The 18,825-nt window shown below is 47.4% G+C and overlaps 1 protein-coding gene across 1 annotated transcript in view; it reads left to right on the top strand.

Annotated features, from left to right (window-relative positions):
* Positions 1-18,825, top strand: part of LOC121650515 (titin-like) — a 202,438-nt gene that overhangs the window by 131,751 nt on the left and 51,862 nt on the right. The window contains 24 exon segments of the mRNA XM_042002069.1: positions 566-731; positions 981-1,132; positions 1,942-2,238; positions 2,519-2,818; positions 3,084-3,398; positions 3,485-3,633; positions 3,718-3,868; positions 3,962-4,243; positions 4,332-4,634; positions 4,745-5,047; positions 5,534-5,815; positions 5,917-6,104; positions 6,187-6,298; positions 9,825-10,127; positions 10,375-10,683; positions 12,609-12,890; positions 12,968-13,267; positions 13,414-13,707; positions 13,790-16,759; positions 16,849-17,169; positions 17,270-17,554; positions 17,663-17,968; positions 18,075-18,202; positions 18,504-18,681. Of these exon segments, the coding sequence (XP_041858003.1) occupies positions 566-731; positions 981-1,132; positions 1,942-2,238; positions 2,519-2,818; positions 3,084-3,398; positions 3,485-3,633; positions 3,718-3,868; positions 3,962-4,243; positions 4,332-4,634; positions 4,745-5,047; positions 5,534-5,815; positions 5,917-6,104; positions 6,187-6,298; positions 9,825-10,127; positions 10,375-10,683; positions 12,609-12,890; positions 12,968-13,267; positions 13,414-13,707; positions 13,790-16,759; positions 16,849-17,169; positions 17,270-17,554; positions 17,663-17,968; positions 18,075-18,202; positions 18,504-18,681 (8,676 nt within the window).

Below are 18,825 nucleotides of genomic sequence, written 5' to 3' on the forward strand. Positions count from 1 at the left end.
GAGGCTGCCCATCGGCATGGCAAGGGATGTGGAAAAGTTAATTTTGTAGCCTGAAAACGTACCAAATTACTGAATCTGTTCAATCAGTCTGGGAATAGAGGATCGAGGTTTTGTTACATACAATAGGACATCATCAGCATACAATGAAATTTTATGCTGAGTTCCACCAGCACAGACCCCCTGTATAATCAGGTCCCGCCTGATGGATTCGGCCAGAGGCTCCACCACCAAAGCAAATAATGCAGGGCTAAGAGGGCAGCCCTGGCGTGTCGAGCCATTTGTGATAACCGAGGCCAAGGGGTTACTGTACAATAATTTAACCCACTGTATAAATGTTTCACCTAGATCAAATGAATGTAAAATACTAGTTCCCCCCTCTTAAGCTGAATTACTGAAATAAATTAAATTTTGCGTGATATTTTTTTTTTTTAACTTTTTTTTAACTATCTCAAGGAGATTTATAAGTTAAAGTAAATCTGATCCAGCTGAGCAGATCATTCTGTGACATCCCGCACAAAATATGAGCAGATTAAAACCATTTATGTGATCTTTGAACTACCTGCAGATCCTCCTGATCCTCCAACCAGGCTGAAGATCCAGAGCATCAGGAAAGGTACCGTGACTTTGACCTGGAAGGCTCCAAAGAACGACGGTGGTTCACCTGTGACCCACTACAGCGTGGACCTGCTCTGCTGGGATGCCAGCGGCACCCAGAAGGAGTCCTGGAGGAGGTAAAGCTCCACCCAGATGTATTTATGTAGAGCAGAATCACGTCTCAGAGGTGATTCCCTCTGAGCATCGTACCTTCTGGGATTCGGTATAAAGTCTTTTATCCCAAAGAGAACTAAAATATTCTGTTTTCAACAAAACAAGACAATAAAAACTCCATAAAAGTCTTTTCCGTGAGCTGCGGCTTGAGTCCTGACTCTGCTGGTCTGGTTTGTTGTTACCTGGACTCACCTGCTGGTGTTCATCTGCAGGTGTAACAGGAGGGACGTGGACACCACCACCTTCAAGGTGGAGGACCTGACGGAGGGAGACGAGTACGAGTTCAGAGTGGTAGCTTACAACGAAGTCGGACCGAGTCGACCTTCTTCCACCGCTGGACCCATCCTCATTCAGGACCAGACCTGTAAGATCCGGACTCTGAACACTTTAATCAACGTACAAGAGATGCATCATGGGAAATGTAGCTTTCAGGGGTTTAGACCAGAATATTTGCATCAATCAGGCACAGACACAGTAAATAATTATATGTCAAACATCTAACCTCAGCTCGGCCAGGATGTGTCCGAACATGAAGGCTTGAGATACATTTGCTTTTTATCATGGCCGCCTCGCTGCATTTCTCTGAAGAGTAACCAAGAAGGGAGAAATCTGACAGATCGTACGAAAAAAAAGACCAGTGTTAAAAATGACGGAAAAAGACACGGCCTGCCTTTAAATATGTCATTTTTATCTGCCACGATCTCAAAATGAACCAAACACTAAACTATATGATTAATGGTTTGAACCGACAGGGATGAAAGTCGGTCCGGACGGGCCGCTGTCCCGCAGGTTTTAGATCGGGCAATACTTAATAAGCTGTTGAGGAGATCCATTTCATTAGAATCGGGGAAACATCTAAAACCTGTAGGATTGTGTCTCCTCGAGCACCGGAGCTGGACATCCTGGCATATGAGAAAAACAGCTTCGGCGGGAACATGGGGAAGATTTTAGATTGAAGACTGCGCCCCCTGGTGGAATCCTCTGGTAACAGCCAGGTTAAACAATATATTTTCTGCCTTAAACTAAGCTCCAGAAAACATCGCTACTCACTCCGTTTTGATTTGATAGACCTCAAATCATAAGCCTGTGTCCCAGTTTTGGTTTCCTCCAACCAGTTCCAGCCAGAACCATAAAGCTTATAGAAACGAGAGTTGATCAGTTTTTGTCCTGCAGGCGCTCCGTCCATCGAACTGAAGGAGTTCATGGAGGTGGAGCAGGGTACTGATATCAGCATCGTGGCCAAGATCCGTGGCTGTCCGTTCCCCACGCTCACCTGGTTCAAGGCACCACCCCACAAGTCTGACGATAAGATGGAGGTCCAATATGACGAGCACATCAACAAGATGGTTTCAGACGACAGCTGCACGCTGCTCATCCAGCAGGGCAAGCGCCCCGACACCGGCCTGTACATGCTGGTGGCCTCCAACAGCCTCGGCAAGGCGTCCAAGGAGATGAGGCTGAACGTGCTCGGTATGAACCACCGTTTCATGTTTATCTGGACGCTGTGAGTCGGTTTGAATTTGATCTGTCTTCATATTTTATTCAAAGCTGAAGCTTCTACTGCTGTGAGATCTTTTGTGAGATTAGGTCTTTCCTAAAGTTCAGGGACATTTTATAATCAGCTCTTTAAACATGAATATTCTATAAACCACAGCCTGGTTCTTTATCTGAGCTGTGGACGCTGTGATCCTCAGCAGAGACTCTAACAATGAGGATTCTGATTTTCTGAACTTGTTCTTGGTGCTTCCAGGACGCCCTGGTCCTCCCTCCGCTCCCATCAAGTTTGAGGAAATCGGAGCTGAGAGGATTACCCTCTCCTGGCTGCCACCGAAGGACGATGGCGGCTCCAAAGTCACGAACTACGTCATCTGGAGGCGGGTGGCCAGCAGGAAGACATGGGTACCGGTCACCAACGAGCCTAAAGACCGGATCTGGACCGTGGAGAACCTCATGCAGGGACATGAATATGTATTCCGCATTATGGCGCAGAACAAATATGGAGTCGGAGAGCCGCTGGACAGCGAGCCTGAGGTGGCCCGAAACCTTTACAGTGAGTTGAGCCGTTCAGTAGAAACTCAACACATCAACATCCATTGTACCGTGTAAGGGATGAAACTTTATTCATGTGAATGTTCAACGACAGCAACAACAAAACAGAGATAGAAGTTTTATCGGGTTGAAGTTTATTCTGTTTGCTTGCTAATTCTTGGTCCAGAACTTGTGTTTTTTCTGCTGAAAACTGAGAGCATCTTAAAGGTTTGGAGTGTAGATTCAGATGCTAATGGTTTAAACTCTTTCCGTCCGTGTCCTGTCAGCTGCTCCCGGTCAGTGTGAGAAACCAACAGTAACCAACATCACCATGGACTCCATGACTGTAAACTGGGAGGAACCCGAGGACGACGGCGGCGCCCCCATCACCGGCTACTGGCTGGAGCGCAAAGAGACGACAGGCAAACGCTGGACTCGCGTCACCCGCGACCCCATCCGGCCCATGGGCATGGGCGAGTCCTTCATAGTGACCGGACTCATTGAGGGATCCCAGTACTTGTTCAGAGTTTCTGCCATCAACGCTGCAGGACCTGGACTCACCAGCCCCCCTACAGACCCTGTCTTTGCCAGAGACCCCATCTGTGAGTGTTAAACTCTGACATCATGCAAGTCTATGATTTAACGCCACGGAGAAAGATGTTGTCTGATTTTCTGTCTCCTTGTGAAGCCCCGCCCTCTCCACCAACTCCCAAGGTTTTGGACTGGACTGGTTCCACGGTGGACCTGGAGTGGATACCCCCCTTGAAGGATGGAGGCTCCAGAATCATCGGCTACTGGGTGGAGTACAAAGAGGAGGGCACTGATGCCTGGGTGAAGGTAAGACCAACTGGCTCCCCTGACACCATCTGATCCCAACAATATCAATCAAATCGCTCAATAAAAAACGATTTTCTGTTCCAGGCAAAGGAAACAGAAATTCGAGGGACCCAGCTTGTGATCACGGGTCTGAAGACTGGTGGTCGGTACAAGTTCCGGGTGATTGCCTTCAACGCTGTTGGTAATGGTGAGCCAGGTGAAGTCCCGGAGGTTCTGGAGGTCAGCGACAGAACCAGTGAGTCATCCCGACACCTTCATCGTTCCATAAAAGCAGGTTCTGAATCCTGGTGGAAGAAGGATGATGTAAAGCTGCATGTCTTCCTTTCAGTTGCTCCCGAGGTGGACCTGGACGCCTCAGTGAAGGAGAGGATGGTGGTCCACGCCGGTGGCGTGATCCGTATCATCGCCTACGTGTCGGGCAGGCCGTCGCCCGAGGTGACCTGGAGTAGAGACGGAGCAGCGCTGCCTTTCGAGGCGAAAGTGGAGACCACCGCCATCAGCTCTTCGCTCGTCATCAAACCCTGTGCAAGGAAACACCTCGGTGTCTACACGCTGAGCGCCAAGAATGCCGGAGGCGAGAAGACGAAGAACATCACAGTGGAAGTTCTGGGTGAGAATAAAACTAATTATTCAGATTCAGTGATGTTGAAACTGCATCAGAAATCTGTTTTACTGAGCGGGGTTCTGCTCCTGTTCAGACGTCCCCGGGCCCGTAGGCATCCCCTTCATCGCCGACAACCTGAGCATTGACTCCTGCAAGCTCACCTGGTTCTTCCCTGAGAATGATGGTGGCTCTCCCATCAGCAATTATATCATCGAGAAACGTGACGCTGAACGCAAAGCCTGGACCTCGCTGTCCTTCACCGCCAGCAGGCAGAACGCCGTGGCTCATGGCCTTACCCCCCGGAAGGCCTACTTCTTCAGGGTGGCTGCTGAGAACGCCATCGGCATCGGACCCTTCGTGGAGACGGCAGCAGAGATCATCATCAAGGAGCCAATCAGTGAGTTCATTTAAACCAACACAAAGGTCTGGAAGCTGATCATCGTCTCTGCTATGAGACGATTTAACTCTTAGCAAGCTCCCAATCAGTCATGTTTGTGTTTTCTTAAGATGTACCGGACCGTCCTGAGGAACTGGAGGTCACCAAGGTTACCAAGGATTTGATCAGTGTCACCTGGAAAGTACCCAAATATGATGGCGGCTCTGAGATCACGATGTACATCCTGGAGGCCCGCATGATCGGCAAAGACAAATTCACCAGACTGACGAAGGAGAAGCTGATGGAGAGGAAGTTCACCTACGATGGCCTGAGGGAGGGCGACACCTACGAGTTCAGGGTGATCGCCGTCAACGAGGTCGGGCCGGGCAAACCGTCCTTCTGCACCAAACCAATCACCTGCAAGGACGAGCTGGGTGAGTTTTAATCAGCAGGTTCATGAACGAATCTATGAAGGTTGGAAAGGTTCAGGTCTCTGTAGCAGAAGTTCTAAGGATGTTTTTCATTTCTTTCAGGCATTTTATTTTTTACACTTTTGACAACTGGGATTTTCTTCCAGTGTGCACTCAGGCCATTTTCTTTCTTCTATTAAGAAATTTGGGGGGAGTCACAGATGAATAAACATTTAGCATCTGCATGCTTGCATCATTCGTTTAGCAACATTTTTATCCAAACTGACTTACAAGTGAGGAGCACATTGAGTCCAACACTTTCCAACACTGAGGCTCAAGGCTGGACCCAATAGCTCCACCAGCCAAGTCCAAATATACTCATACAGCATGCATGGATCTAGATGTTATAGACTTACGGCTGGTTAGTCTCCATTTCTCACATTTTCTTTCTGTAATTGGGATAGAACACAGAAAATCCTAGCTGTAATCCATCATTTACCTTCCTTGCAGAGCCACCAACCATTGAGCTGGACTTCCGTGACAAGATCATCATCCGTGTGGGAGAGAGCTGTCTGCTGCAGGGCCGCTACACCGGCAAACCTCCCCCAGCCATCATCTGGTACCGAGACGACGAGGAGCTGAAAGCCGACAAACACATCATGTTCAAGAACACGCTCAGCACCATGTCGCTGGCCCTGATGAAGGCTCAGCGGGAGCACAGCGGCAGATATGTGGTGGTCGTGGAGAACAGCACCGGGTCCAGGAAGGGAGTCTGCATCGTCACGGTTGTTGGTGAGTGGATGCAGAAAACCAGCACCTAGATGAGTGAATGACATGCTGATGCTGAGCGTGGAGCAGGGAGTTCCTCATCCCAACATCTGTTCTTCCTGCAGATCGTCCAACTCCACCTGTTGGCCCGGTGGTGTTTGAGGAGGTGCACAGGGAGTACATGGTGATCTCCTGGAAGCCTCCTCTGGACAGCGGAGGTGTCGATGTCTCCAACTACATCATTGAAAAGAGAGACGTCAACAGAGACATCTGGACCACAGTAACATCTGCAACAACCAAGACCACATGCAAGGTAGCTTGGCCCGACTCATTACGTCCAGAGATCTTCTGGGTCCAAAGCAGGACAGAAACGTAACCTGGTGTCTTTTTCTTAGATCCCCAAGCTGACGGAGGGCAGAGAGTACATCATGAGGATCTCTGCAGAGAACATGTACGGCATCAGTGATCCTCTGGAGTCTGAGGAGATGAAGGCTAAAGACCTCTTCAGTACGTCAGCATGATAACACACTTTTTCTCCACATTGCAGCTCCCTTGATTTCAGTCTCCATTAACACTAGAAGTCCCAGAGAGGGGTCAATTGACCTTTCTACCTTTACAACCCAGAGATGGGTCGATTGACCAGTAGGATTTTAGCTATAATCCTGTCTTAAGCTGTGAACAGCTTCTTTTGTTTGTAGACGAGTCAATTACTGGCACACCCCAGGAGGGCGCATACTTAGGGGAGACACTGTAGACTCTTGAAACTGGACTGTCAACTTTTGCCCAAAGCTTGGCTTGAGACACTGCTTGGTCCCCTGAGTATGAGATTGGAGTAGACCTCAAACAGATTCAGAAAGGTTTTCCTGCATTCTAGTATATTTCAAATAATTAAAAATATATTTGATATGATATATGATATATACCTCCTCGACACATTTGTGTGCTTTTAGAAGAAAAAAAAAAAGATAATCATTGTGGGCCTTCAATAAAAAAGCAAACAATTTAGAATGATATGACAAAATGATGAATTCATATTTTTTTTAAAAATCACTTTAAAAGGTCCAGCTCTCCTCTTTTCATACAAATGAAAAAATACAAATTTTTCAGAATTTTTTACCAATTTTTCAAACTTTCTAACCCAATGTTCATGTACCTTATGTCCAAAAAGCCCAAGCAATGAACAATTTTGAATATTTAAAATGAACATTTTTTGATTGTGGTGGTACAGGCAGGGTCTGTGAGTAAAATATCCAGAAGCATTAGTGTCTAAGTCAAGAGGGCATAAATGTCAACATGACAAAGATATAAAAGAACAACTGTGAATTTTTTCCAATGCTTTTTATTTTTGTCATAAAAAAAACAACAAAACAGTTAAAATAATGCAAGTAATGAAACAATTTCACAAATATTTACACAAGGCTACAGTGGCATGCCCTTGTGTGAATGGCTTTTCTGCTCTTTCAGCAGTCCGTCTGTGCTAAGTCCAAACATGCTTGGCACTTCCATGGTATCTCCATCCTGCATTTGCCACATGTGTATTTGTAGCAGTCAACACATCTTACAGTTGCGCAATTGTTCTTGCATCGATGGTTGACCTGACATTTTGCCCTTTTCCCAGGGCTAGGTGTGGGAGGTTGCTGCTGAAGCAGTTGCTCCTTATGTGCCTTCTTCTGACTCACATGAGAGTTGGCCAACTCTTTCGCGAGCTCAACCAGGAAGTCCACTCTTCTCTCCTGCACTCCGGTGCATTCCTTATGAAGAACATGAGCGTTCAGTGCCGCCATGTCGATCATGTTGTAGAACACGGCGACTGGCCATCTCCGTGTTCCTGCACGCACGCTGTACTCCCGCACCATCTGGTCCATCACATCCACACCACACTTTGTGGTGTTGTATTGTGTGACAGTGTTTGGCTTCCTTTTGGTGGTATTCTCAGTCTCAACCACATTGTGCATGCTGCTGAGAAGATAGACAGTCTTTTTCCGTTTCGGCGCATATACTGTGAGTGTTGCACCAGTGGTGGAAAACACTCGAGTGGTGAATTTAGTGTGGTCCTTCTGTCTAGTTGACTGAGGAATTTCCCGGCGAATCTTGTTGACTGTGCCAAGGATGGTGGTTTTCCGGCTAAGCAGTCGTTGCGCAAGGGACAGCGATGTAAAAAAATTGTCTGTTGTTACAGTTCTGCCCTTATCCATGAACGGCTCCATCAGCCTCATCACTACACTCTCAGAGAGTCTCTCTCCACTGGGACGACTGGGGTCCTTGCCAAGATATGGCAGGATATTGCAAATGTACTTTGATTTCAAGTCACAAGCCAGCCAAAACTTAATGCCAAATTTGTCCGGTTTTGTTGCAATGTACTGCAGAAAACTGCAGCGAGTCTTTGTCGGGAAAAGCTGTTGATCAATAGTGATGTGTCGACCAGGGTTATAAGATCTGATGCAGTTATTGACAAAAGATTCCCACAGATTAGAAATTGCAGCAAACTTATTTGTCTCCACTCGCTCACTGCGTGTGAACATGTTATCAAAGCGTAGGTGTTGCATGATGTTTTGGAAGCGGTTTCGGGCCATAGTAGCAATGATTCGTGGGTTTCCCAGCTCTGCTGACCAATTGTCACGTAGTGATGGAACTTTCTTCACCCCCCGCAAGATAATAATTGCAATAAATGCCATTAGTTCTGGGAGGTTCATGAACCAATCTGCCTGCTCCTGTTGCCGTGCATGCTGAATGGTCCATTCTTGAATGCTACGAAGCATTTCAAGTGTTATAAAACAGAAGAAGCTTTGAAGACGAGTCCGGATACTTCTTCTGGCCTTAGCAGTTGGCTCTCCATCTGTGCCGTATGGTTCTATTGGGGTGAAATTGAGACATGTCCCCAGCTGTTCTTCATGCCACACTGTGCCATCTTTAGCCATCTCTGTCCTCTCACTTCCCAACCGAGCCCTCTTTTCTGGCAGTGGAGCAGTCTCATCATCTGCAAGGTAAACAATTTCACAATTTCAGAGGACGAAAATAGGATGTTTTGGAAATAAGATTAAAAAAATCCTTTATTTGTACCAAAATGGAGAAATTCCAGTGTTGCAACTCACAGTACAGGACAAAGCAGAAAGAAAGAAATTTGTCATACCAAAAAGTTCAATAATAGTTTCAAATCTTACCTGAAGACTGCTCAGAGTCAGAGTCCGAATCCAGCTGAATTTGTATCTCTTCTCCATCTGAGTCACAAGGGTTTGTATCGCTGAGGATCAGGTCCAATGCCTGCTGAGTTGTAAGCCGCCTCTGCATTTTGCTTCCTTCTATTTGTTGGAGGTGAAGCTAGCTATTATTTATCCCCCTCAGCCCACCATCCCCCACTGCCACAGAATTTACCAGACGTTTCAAGGTAACAAGGAGGGGCTGGATGCAATGGGTGCATTCCTCAGGTAATGGCTGCATTTACAAATGAAGAGATGCTAATTTTTGCCAGCAGAGTCGTCAGTTTGGACTAAAGGTCTTTCGACCCTTCTCTGGGACTTTAGGGAGACATCAAAATTCCTGGGACTTCTAGTGTTAAGTCATTAAATCCAGCCTATAGGAAGAATTTAACAACAGATGTTGTCAAGGACCAAAATCCAGGACTAGGCTAGAGGTAGATGGATGAATTTTTTTAAAGGCACTGCTCAGGCGGGATAGTGAAACAGAACGAGGATCACCTGAAGCAAATTTACAAATGAAACTAGTTGTGTAGAGAACAGGAAGTAAAACAATATAATACACAGGGGAGGAACTCTACAAAATAAAATGGATAACCAAGACCATAAACTAAAGAACAGACTTTAGCAGAAACCCAACAAGAACCAAACCAAACAGCCTTAAACCGTGACAGCAGTTTTTCATCATATTCAGTCATTCTGCTCTGATCTGAGTCAAAGGTTTTATCGGAAGAAAGAAAATGGAATTATAAACGGTACGTTCAAAATTATTGATCCAGTGGGAAAGATGACGCTCTTCACAGGTGTCCTAAAAAAATCCACTATTTTCCTCCATGAAGGAGTCCCTGAGGCCCCTGAGATGCCAACAGTCAGAGAGGTGTATGCTACCAACGCTCTGGTGCTGTGGAACCGGCCCCGGGATGGAGGAAAACCCATCACTAACTACATCCTGGAGAAGAAGGAGCCTGGAGCCAAGAGGTGGTCCAGGGTCACCAGAGACCCGCTGTACCCGGCCACTCAGTACCGAGTCCAGGACTTGGTGGAGGGCTGCGAGTACGAGTTCAGGGTAACGGCTGAGAATGAGCTGGGAACAGGAGATCCCAGTGTCCCCTCCAAACCCATCCTCGCCAAAGACCCCATCGGTCAGTGTGACACAAACTCATGAAAACACATTTTTCACAACCTTTTCTCCAGTTTTTATGTCACTTCCACATTAATGTTTTTGTGTTTTACCTAAAAATGTTGCTTATTTAATGTTTTTCTGTGTGTGCAGTTTAAGCACATATAGAATGAATCCAGTTTTTTGTTTCTGTTGATCTAAGGCATGTCCATCATTTCTCTAATGGTTGAGATAAAGAACCAGAGCTTTTCTCTCTTTTCCCCTCTCAGTGCGTCCCAGTCCTCCGGTGACCCCTGAGGCCTACGATAAGACCAAAGACTCAGTCAGTCTGAAGTGGCAGATGCCTCGCCACGATGGAAAAGGACGAATCTTTGGCTACATCGTTGAGTACCAGAAGCCCGGTGCCGTAGAGTGGATTCAGGCCAACGAGACCCCAGAGCAGTGTCCAGACCTCCACTATGTGGTGACGGGTCTGGCTGATGGAGAGGAGTATGCCTTCAGGATCTTTACTGTCAACGCTGCAGGCAAATCTGACCCTGCTTATGTCAAACAGAACATTAAAGTCCACGACAGACTTGGTAAGTGGATCAGTTCGCTTTCATGACTCAGATTCCAAATAAATATTAACTATAGTTGGTTTTTGTTTTATTTACCTGAATGTGACATAGTTACTCGTTTTTAGATAAATTATTTTTATTTACAGGACATAAAATGCCTTCAAGTTTTCAGTAATCTTGTCTCAAATCCAATCTTCAGTTCCTTTTTTTTTTAACCTTGTCCTGTCCAGCACGGTGGCGGCAGAATGATGGTCTGCCTGCTGCTTTGTGCCAAACAGATTTGCTTTGCCAAGAGGAGCTTTATGGGTATTATATACACTACCGTTCAAAAGTTTGGGGTCACTTCCCTATTGAATCCCATGGTAAAGACCCCAAACTTTTGAACAGTAGTGTATATATATATATTGCTGGACCAGACCAGAGGGGTAAGAATAAGAAGGGGGACTGTGAACAGAAGTAAAAAGGAAAGTAGAAAAAAGGAAGAGCAGACAAAGATCCAGCAGATGGAAGCAACAAGCTTCAATCGAGCCCAACAGCAGACAAGCAGCTGCTACACCTGTACAGAAACACAACAGAGAATTTCCTACAGCCGTTACAGGTAAACTAAGCAGACAATCATCAGGAGTTCCTAAAAATTAACCAAGACAGCAACAACAACAAGAGACCCGGGCCATCAGCAGCAATCCTGGAGCACGAACCAAAGCCCCTCCACCATGAAGACCACCCCGGACCCACCCAGAGGGCGGCAGAGGAAGACCCCAGCCGGATCCCCCCACGGTCACGGGGTACAGGCCTCGGCTGGCCAAAATCAGGAGTCACCAACCATCCAGGGCGGCCAGAGCGAAGGGCCCCAAGCCCCAAGAGGCCAGAGGCACCCATATACACACTGACACATATAAAGTCATGCACACATTCACTTACGCACACACACACACACACACACCAACCTCTCAGTCATACCCTTAACCATGCCCCAGTGTCTCCCCTACAATCCAACGAGCCCCACTCAGCCTCCCTTCATACCCCTAAACGACCCATCTGCACCCAAGAGAGAGGGCCATCCCTGGGCACCAGAGCCCTGAACCCCCACCCAGCCCATCCCACAACAGTCTGGCCACCTGGCCAAGGGCCAATGCCCACCGACTCAGGTACCACCAGTGGCCATGCCCCACCGCCATGAGACGACACCATCCGCAGACCCCCTCCATGGTCCAACAGTGCCTGACACAGAACCACCCCCACAGTCCAGATCTCCACCACAGGAAACCACCAGGGACCCGCAGCCAGAAGGCAGCTCCCACCAATATCCAACCCCCAAAACAACGAGGTCACAATCCTCCACCTACACTAAGTGATGGAGCCAATCACAAGGGACCATAGGGAATGAGATTCAGTTAAATAGTTCTTTGAGGAGGCAGACATTGTCTCACTACTGATGTGGTCTACCAAGAGATTCCTAAACTGCTGAATACATAGATTATTTTTGGTTTTTTAGTTCACAAGGATAGTTTTCTTCACAATGCATAATGATGTGCGAATCATGTGTGCAGAGTCAATTATCATATTAATGTCACCCAGTAGACACAGTGTGAGGTTTGCAGGAATATTACATTTAAACCATGTTGACATGTCCACACATACCTGAAGACAGAACCTGCGGACAGGTGTGCAGGACCACAAGGCAATCTTCAGTTCTAATGGTTCAAATCTGGTTTATGTCTCTTCACTTTTGACCTAGGTGAGAACGTCCACAGAGACTCTTTCACTTCTAGTCATGTGCTGAGTGTTGTTATCAGAGATGTGCAGAACTCCTACAGTTCAGCTCGCTTTCCTTTTTTTCTCGACCTTCTCAGTCTTCTCCTGTACAGTTGAACAGATTTTTAACATGCTGTTTGACTGGCTATCTGCTTCAAATGTCTGTTAAAATCTTTCTTTTCCCTCCACAGAGGAGCCAGAGTTGCTCCTGGACGCCAACATGGCTCGTGACCACTTGGCCATGTTGGGCACCGATATCACCCTGAGTGCCACCATTAAAGGTGTGCCAACACCGACCGTCAGCTGGAAGAAGAACGACGGAGACGTTCCTGCTCACATCACTGTTGCTGTTACTGCCACTGGAAGCAAAGTCTTCATCCCTAAATGCGTCCGTCCAGACTCTGGCAACTACACCATCACAGCTGAGAACACTGCTGGAAAGAAGTCAGCAACTGTTGCCGTGCTAGTGCTGAGTAAGTGAAATGTCCATAAAAGGAGGAATTTCAGATTACATGCAAAGTTTACTCTAACACTCGCTTGTCTTTGACAGACAAGCCTTCTCCTCCCAGAGAGCTGGTGATCTCTGAGGTGACCAGCGAGTCTGCCTACCTGACGTGGAAGGCTCCGGAGGACAACGGTGGTGCTGTCATCTCCCATTATGTCGTACAAAAGAAGGATGTGGCCTCAGACCAGTGGGTGCCTGTTGCTGCAGCCAATAAGAAGCTGAGTCTGATGGCCTTGTACCTGATGGAAGGAATCCAGTATCTGTTCAGGGTGGCTGCAGAGAACCAGTTTGGAAGGAGTGACTTCGTTGTTAGCAAGACGCCCATCAAGGCCTTGGATCCTCTCTGTGAGTGAAAACTGTCGTGTGCCATGTTGTTGAACTTGTAATTTCACAATCTAGAGTTTTCTCAGCATTTTGTGTAAACTGGAGAAAATGCTTAGACATGTTTTCTCAAGTTCGAGGTAAACTGTGCTTCTGTGAAAACCTTTCAGATCCTCCTGGCCCACCCAAGAACCTGCACCACACTGATGCAGACAAGACGGAGGTGTGGTTGGCATGGGAGTGGCCAGATCGCACTGGTGGAAGTGAAATTACTGGATTCATTGTGGAGCACCAAGAAGAGGGTCAAACTGACTGGGTCAACTTCAAGACTGTGATTAATAATCACAGTCATGTCACAGGTCTGGAGGAGGGCAAGACTTACCGCTTCAGGGTCAAAGCTCAGAACGCCATTGGTGTGAGCCGTCCTGATACCAGCGTCCCCATCACTTGCCAAGAGAAGACATGTAAGACGTGATTCATGGGATTTATGTTCGCATGCAGGGCTTGAAAACACTCATTAAAGTGCTGCTGTTTGCTGTCTTTCAGTGCCACCTACAATTGAGGTTGATGTGAAGCTTATTGAGGGCCTCATGTTGAAAGCTGGAACTACTATTGTTCTACCAGCCAAGATGACTGGCATCCCGCTTCCCACTGCCAAATGGATGAGTGATGACAAGGAGATCGTATCTGAAGGCCGATACCACATCGAGACTGCTGGATCCTCAACCGTCCTCAGCATCCCTGACTGTCAGAGAGGGGACACTGGAGAGTACATCCTTACTGTGTCCAATCCTGCAGGGAGCAAGACAGCAGCCCTTCATGTCACAGTGTTGGACTTACCTGGTCCGCCTACTGGACCCATCAATATCTTGGAGGTGACCCCTGATTACATGATAATCCAGTGGAGAGCACCCAAGGATGATGGTGGCACTCCCATCACCAGCTATGTGGTGGAAAAGAAAGACGTGAAGAAGCCATGGGAACCCTGGTCTGTTGTTAGCTCCAGTGGAACCAGCACCAAGGCCAAGGTGTCGCGGTTGGAGAAGGGCCGTGAGTACATTGTCCGTGTCCGTGCAGAAAACAAGATTGGCATTGGTGCTGGACTGGAGAGTCCTCCTACTATTGCCAAGCACATGTTCAACCCTCCTGGTCCACCAGGCCCGCCCGAGTGCTCTGATATCACAGAGAATGCCGTGACTGTAGAATGGACCCTGCCTGAGTATGACGGCGGCAGCCCCATCAGCGGCTATGTGATTGAACGCAGAGAAATGACAGGAAAGTGGATCCGTGTCAACAAAACTCCCGTGTTGGACCTAAGATACAGAGTCTCTGGTCTGTTTGAAGGAAACACATATGAGTTCAGAGTGTTTGCTGAGAATATTGCTGGCATCAGCGAGCCTTCTCTCTCCTCTGATCCTGTCAAGGCCACGCGTGCCATCACTAAACCTGGGCCTCCTGGCAACCCTAAACTGAAGGACTGGAGCAAGTCCTACGCTGACATCTGCTGGACCAAGCCTACAAGGGATGGAGGCAGTCCCATTCTGGGCTATGTGGTTGAAGCTCAGAAGTCAGGAAGTGCCCAGTGGGACAGAATCAATAAGGATCTTATCAAGATATGTGCTTACAGAGTTCCAGGCCTCATTGAAGGAATGGAGTACAGATTACGCATCAGAGCTACCAACAAGGTTGGAGACAGTGAGCCCAGGGAGCTGACTGAGACCATCCTGGCAAAAGACATCCTGGTGCCCCCTGAAGTTGTTGTTGACGTTTCCTGCCGTGACTCTTTGACAATCAGAGCAGGTCAGATAATCAATTTGATCACCAGGGTGAAAGGCAGACCAGATCCAGAGATCACATGGACCAAGGATGCCCGAGCTCTTTCCCGGGAGAAACGCACAGAGATTAACAACAACTACCCTCTTTGTGAGCTGGTCATCAACGACGCTGTCAGGGCAGATTATGGAAAATATGCCATTGTTGCCAAGAACAGTAGTGGACAGGCACAAGCTACCATTTTGGTGAATGTCCTGGACACACCAGGAGCTTGCCAGAACCTGAAAGTGGCCTATGCGACCAAGAAATCCTGCATGGTGTCCTGGGAGAACCCTGAAGACAATGGGGGAACTGAGATCACTCAATATATTATTGAGTGCCGTCAGCCAAGCCAGAGAGGATGGACGGTGGTCTCCAATGACTGGACCAAGCGCCTGATAAAGGCTCCTCTTACTGAGGGTTTGGAGTATTTTTTCCGCGTCAGAGCAGAAAACAAGATTGGTGCTGGTCCAACTGTTGAGACCAAAACACCTGTTCTGGCAGTTGATCCCATTGAGAAACCTGGTGAACCCATTGACTTGCACATATCTGAGATTGGTAAGACCTTCTGCTTCCTCAAGTGGAAGAAACCAGATAATGATGGTGGTAGCCGTAACCTAGGTTACCACGTTGAAAAGAAACCTAAAGAGGCAGAGGAATGGGAGAGGATTCATAAAGGTGCTATCAAGGAGACTTACTTCATGGCAGACAGATGCATCGAAAATCAGATCTACCAGTTCAGAGTTCAGACTAAGAACGAGGGAGGTGAAAGTAACTGGGTGACCACAGCTGAAATACTGGTTAAGGAAGAACTTGTGGAGCCTGAAGTCAAGGTTAAACTGGATTCAACCCTTGTGGTGAAGGCTGGAGACTCCATAGCTATTGAAGCAGCAGTGAAGGGCAAACCCCAGCCTGATGTCAAATGGACCAAGGACGAGAGTACTGAGGAGATCAGAAAGGGCCCCAAGCTTCAGATAGAAACTGGTACAGACTTCTCTAAGCTGTTGCTTACTGGTGCCAGACGCACTGACAGTGGAAAATATGTCATAACGGCCTCCAACAGCGCAGGAACCTGCTCTGCTACTGCTGTGGTCAATGTACTGGACAGACCTGGCCCAGTCAGGGATCTCAAGGTGTCTGGTATCACCATCGACAGGTGCCACCTGGCCTGGGAAGTACCGGAGGACAACGGTGGCTGTGATATCTACAACTATATTATTGAGAAATGTGAGACCAAGAGGGGGGTCTGGTCAGTCCACTCTAACGCTGTCATCACCAACAAAGCTAATGTAACCCGTCTTATTGAGGGCAATGAGTACATATTTAGAGTTCGAGCTGAGAATAAGATGGGTCCTGGACCTGCAGTTCAGACTGAGGCCATTGTTGCTGGCACACAGTTCAATGTACCTGATGCCCCTGAAGCTCCAGAGGTCACCAAGATCAGCAAGGAAGAGATGACTGTGCAGTGGTCGGAGCCAGAGAAAGATGGAGGAAAGCCAGTCACAGGGTATCTACTGGAGAAGAGAGAAGAGCATGCTGTCAGGTGGTCTCCTGTCAACAAGGATCCAATCCCTTCAACCCGATTCACAGTTACTGGATTATTGCCTCTCCATGATTACCAGTACAGAGTTAAGGCTGTGAATGAAATTGGCATTGGCAATCCAAGCAAGGCTTCTCGCGCCATCACAGCAAAAGATACAGTTGGTGTGTAACTGATAATAATCATCTATATGCTCAGTATGCTCATTAGACAGAAAATCCATTTCCTTACACACTGTTGTGTCTTCTTACAGAGCCTCCTGCATCTCCTACCAACCTGAAAGTTGTGGACAGCAGCAAATCCACAGTTAGCCTGGGCTGGACCAAGCCAGTGTCCGACGGAGGTGCTCCCCTCATTGGCTATGTGGTGGAGATGAGGGCTCAGGGAGCAGCCAAGAAAGGAGATGACGGCTGGAAAAGGTGCAATGTGGCAGCTCAGCTTGTGGTGTGCGAGTTCACCGTCACAAGTCTCGATGAGAACCTTGTGTATGAATTCAGAGTGTCTGCTCAGAACCAGGTGGGCATGAGCCCGCCCTGCAACCTGGAAGGTGCTGTCATTCCAAGGGAAATCCTGGGTGAGGGCGTCATTGTGTTTTAATTGGCTTTCAACAGAAAACATAAAAATAATTTGGTAGTAAAATGGGCCGACATTTGAATCTGCATTTCTTCCAACAGAGGCACCAGAGATTGACCTGGATGCCAACCTGAAGCAGGGGCTGACGGTGAGAGCTGGTTGCCCCATCAGGCTCTGTGCCACCATCAGAGGAAGACCACCTCCTAAGGTCACGTGGAGGAGGATGGGTATCGATAATGTGGTCAGGAAGGGTAAAGTTGACCTCATCGACACCATGACCTTCATGGTAATCCCTGACAGCACTCGTGATGATTCTGGCAAATACTGCCTGACTTTGCAGAGCGCTGCAGGAGAGAAGGCTGTGTTTGTCACTGTTAAGGTTCTGGGTAAGTCCAAGCAAGATTCACTTCACTGCTGTTAAATAGCCATCCTTTTAAATCGGAAAAATATATAATAAAGTGAATAGATGAAAAAAGGTTGATCTTTCCCAACAGACACTCCTGGACCTGTAGTGGGTCTTGAAGTTTCGGACATCAAACAGACGTCCACCATGCTGTCCTGGGGTCCTCCAGAGAACGATGGTGGTAGCGAGGTCACTCACTACATTGTTGAAAAGCGCGAGATTGATCGTAAAACATGGGCAACTGTCAAGGCTGAAATTCCAGCAGACAAGATTCCCTTCAAAGTCAGTGGTCTGATGCCCGGCACCGAATACTACTTCAGGGTCACGGCTGTCAATGAGTACGGCTCTGGAGTTGCCAAAGTAACACCCACCTCCTACCTGGCTTCTGATCCTGTCAGTAAGTGTCTGAATCATTCATTAAATCTGTGCTCTCTCCTCACACATTTCTTCCTTTTAACAGATGTTATGAATACTTTAACACATCAATCTGGTTCCTTTGTCAGGCAAGCCGGATCCTTGTCAGAAAATCGAGGTTCTGGAGATAACTAAGAACAGTGCCATGGTTGGCTGGCTGAAGCCGGAAAGAGACGGTGGTGCCAAGATCGATGGCTATGTAGTTGAATATATTGAAGTCAAACCTCCTCCTGAACCACCGGCACCTGTGGAGGTTTGCAACCAAACTGGTTCTTCTCTGGATGCATCCATCAAAAAGTCTTTCTTTGGTTAAATTTTTGTGATGTATTGAATGTGCTTAAAAACTAACCTGACAGTCATTTCACATCCATCTGTAGATACAGTTCAGACTTGGGTATTACTGAGTATCACTTATTAACCTGCAATCTTCAAATATGGCTAAAACACAGGTCCCTGAAGGAGAGGAAGCTCCCCCACCTCCACCACCTCCACCACCTCCAGTGGTAGAGGAGGAAGAGGAAGCAGAACCTGTGAAGGAAGAATGGAACGCCTACACAACAGTGAAAGGTCTGACTATCAGTGTTAGTGGGCTCAAGGAAGGCAAGAGATATAAGTTCAGGGTGGCTGCCAAGAACATGATGGGCATGAGCTCGTTCACCGAGACCAGGGAGGCGGTTGAGATCAAGGAACAGATGGGTATGTTATCACACGTGCTCATTGTTCCATGACAGAAGATTTATATCCACTTAGCTCATGATCTTATTATAACAACAGCACAGTTTAGTCCAAGGAATAATGTATGATATCATGTCAGTTTAAAAAATGTCATAAGCCAGATTT

Source organism: Melanotaenia boesemani, chromosome 12 (assembly GCF_017639745.1).
Source record: "Melanotaenia boesemani isolate fMelBoe1 chromosome 12, fMelBoe1.pri, whole genome shotgun sequence".
NCBI lineage: Eukaryota > Metazoa > Chordata > Actinopteri > Atheriniformes > Melanotaeniidae > Melanotaenia > Melanotaenia boesemani.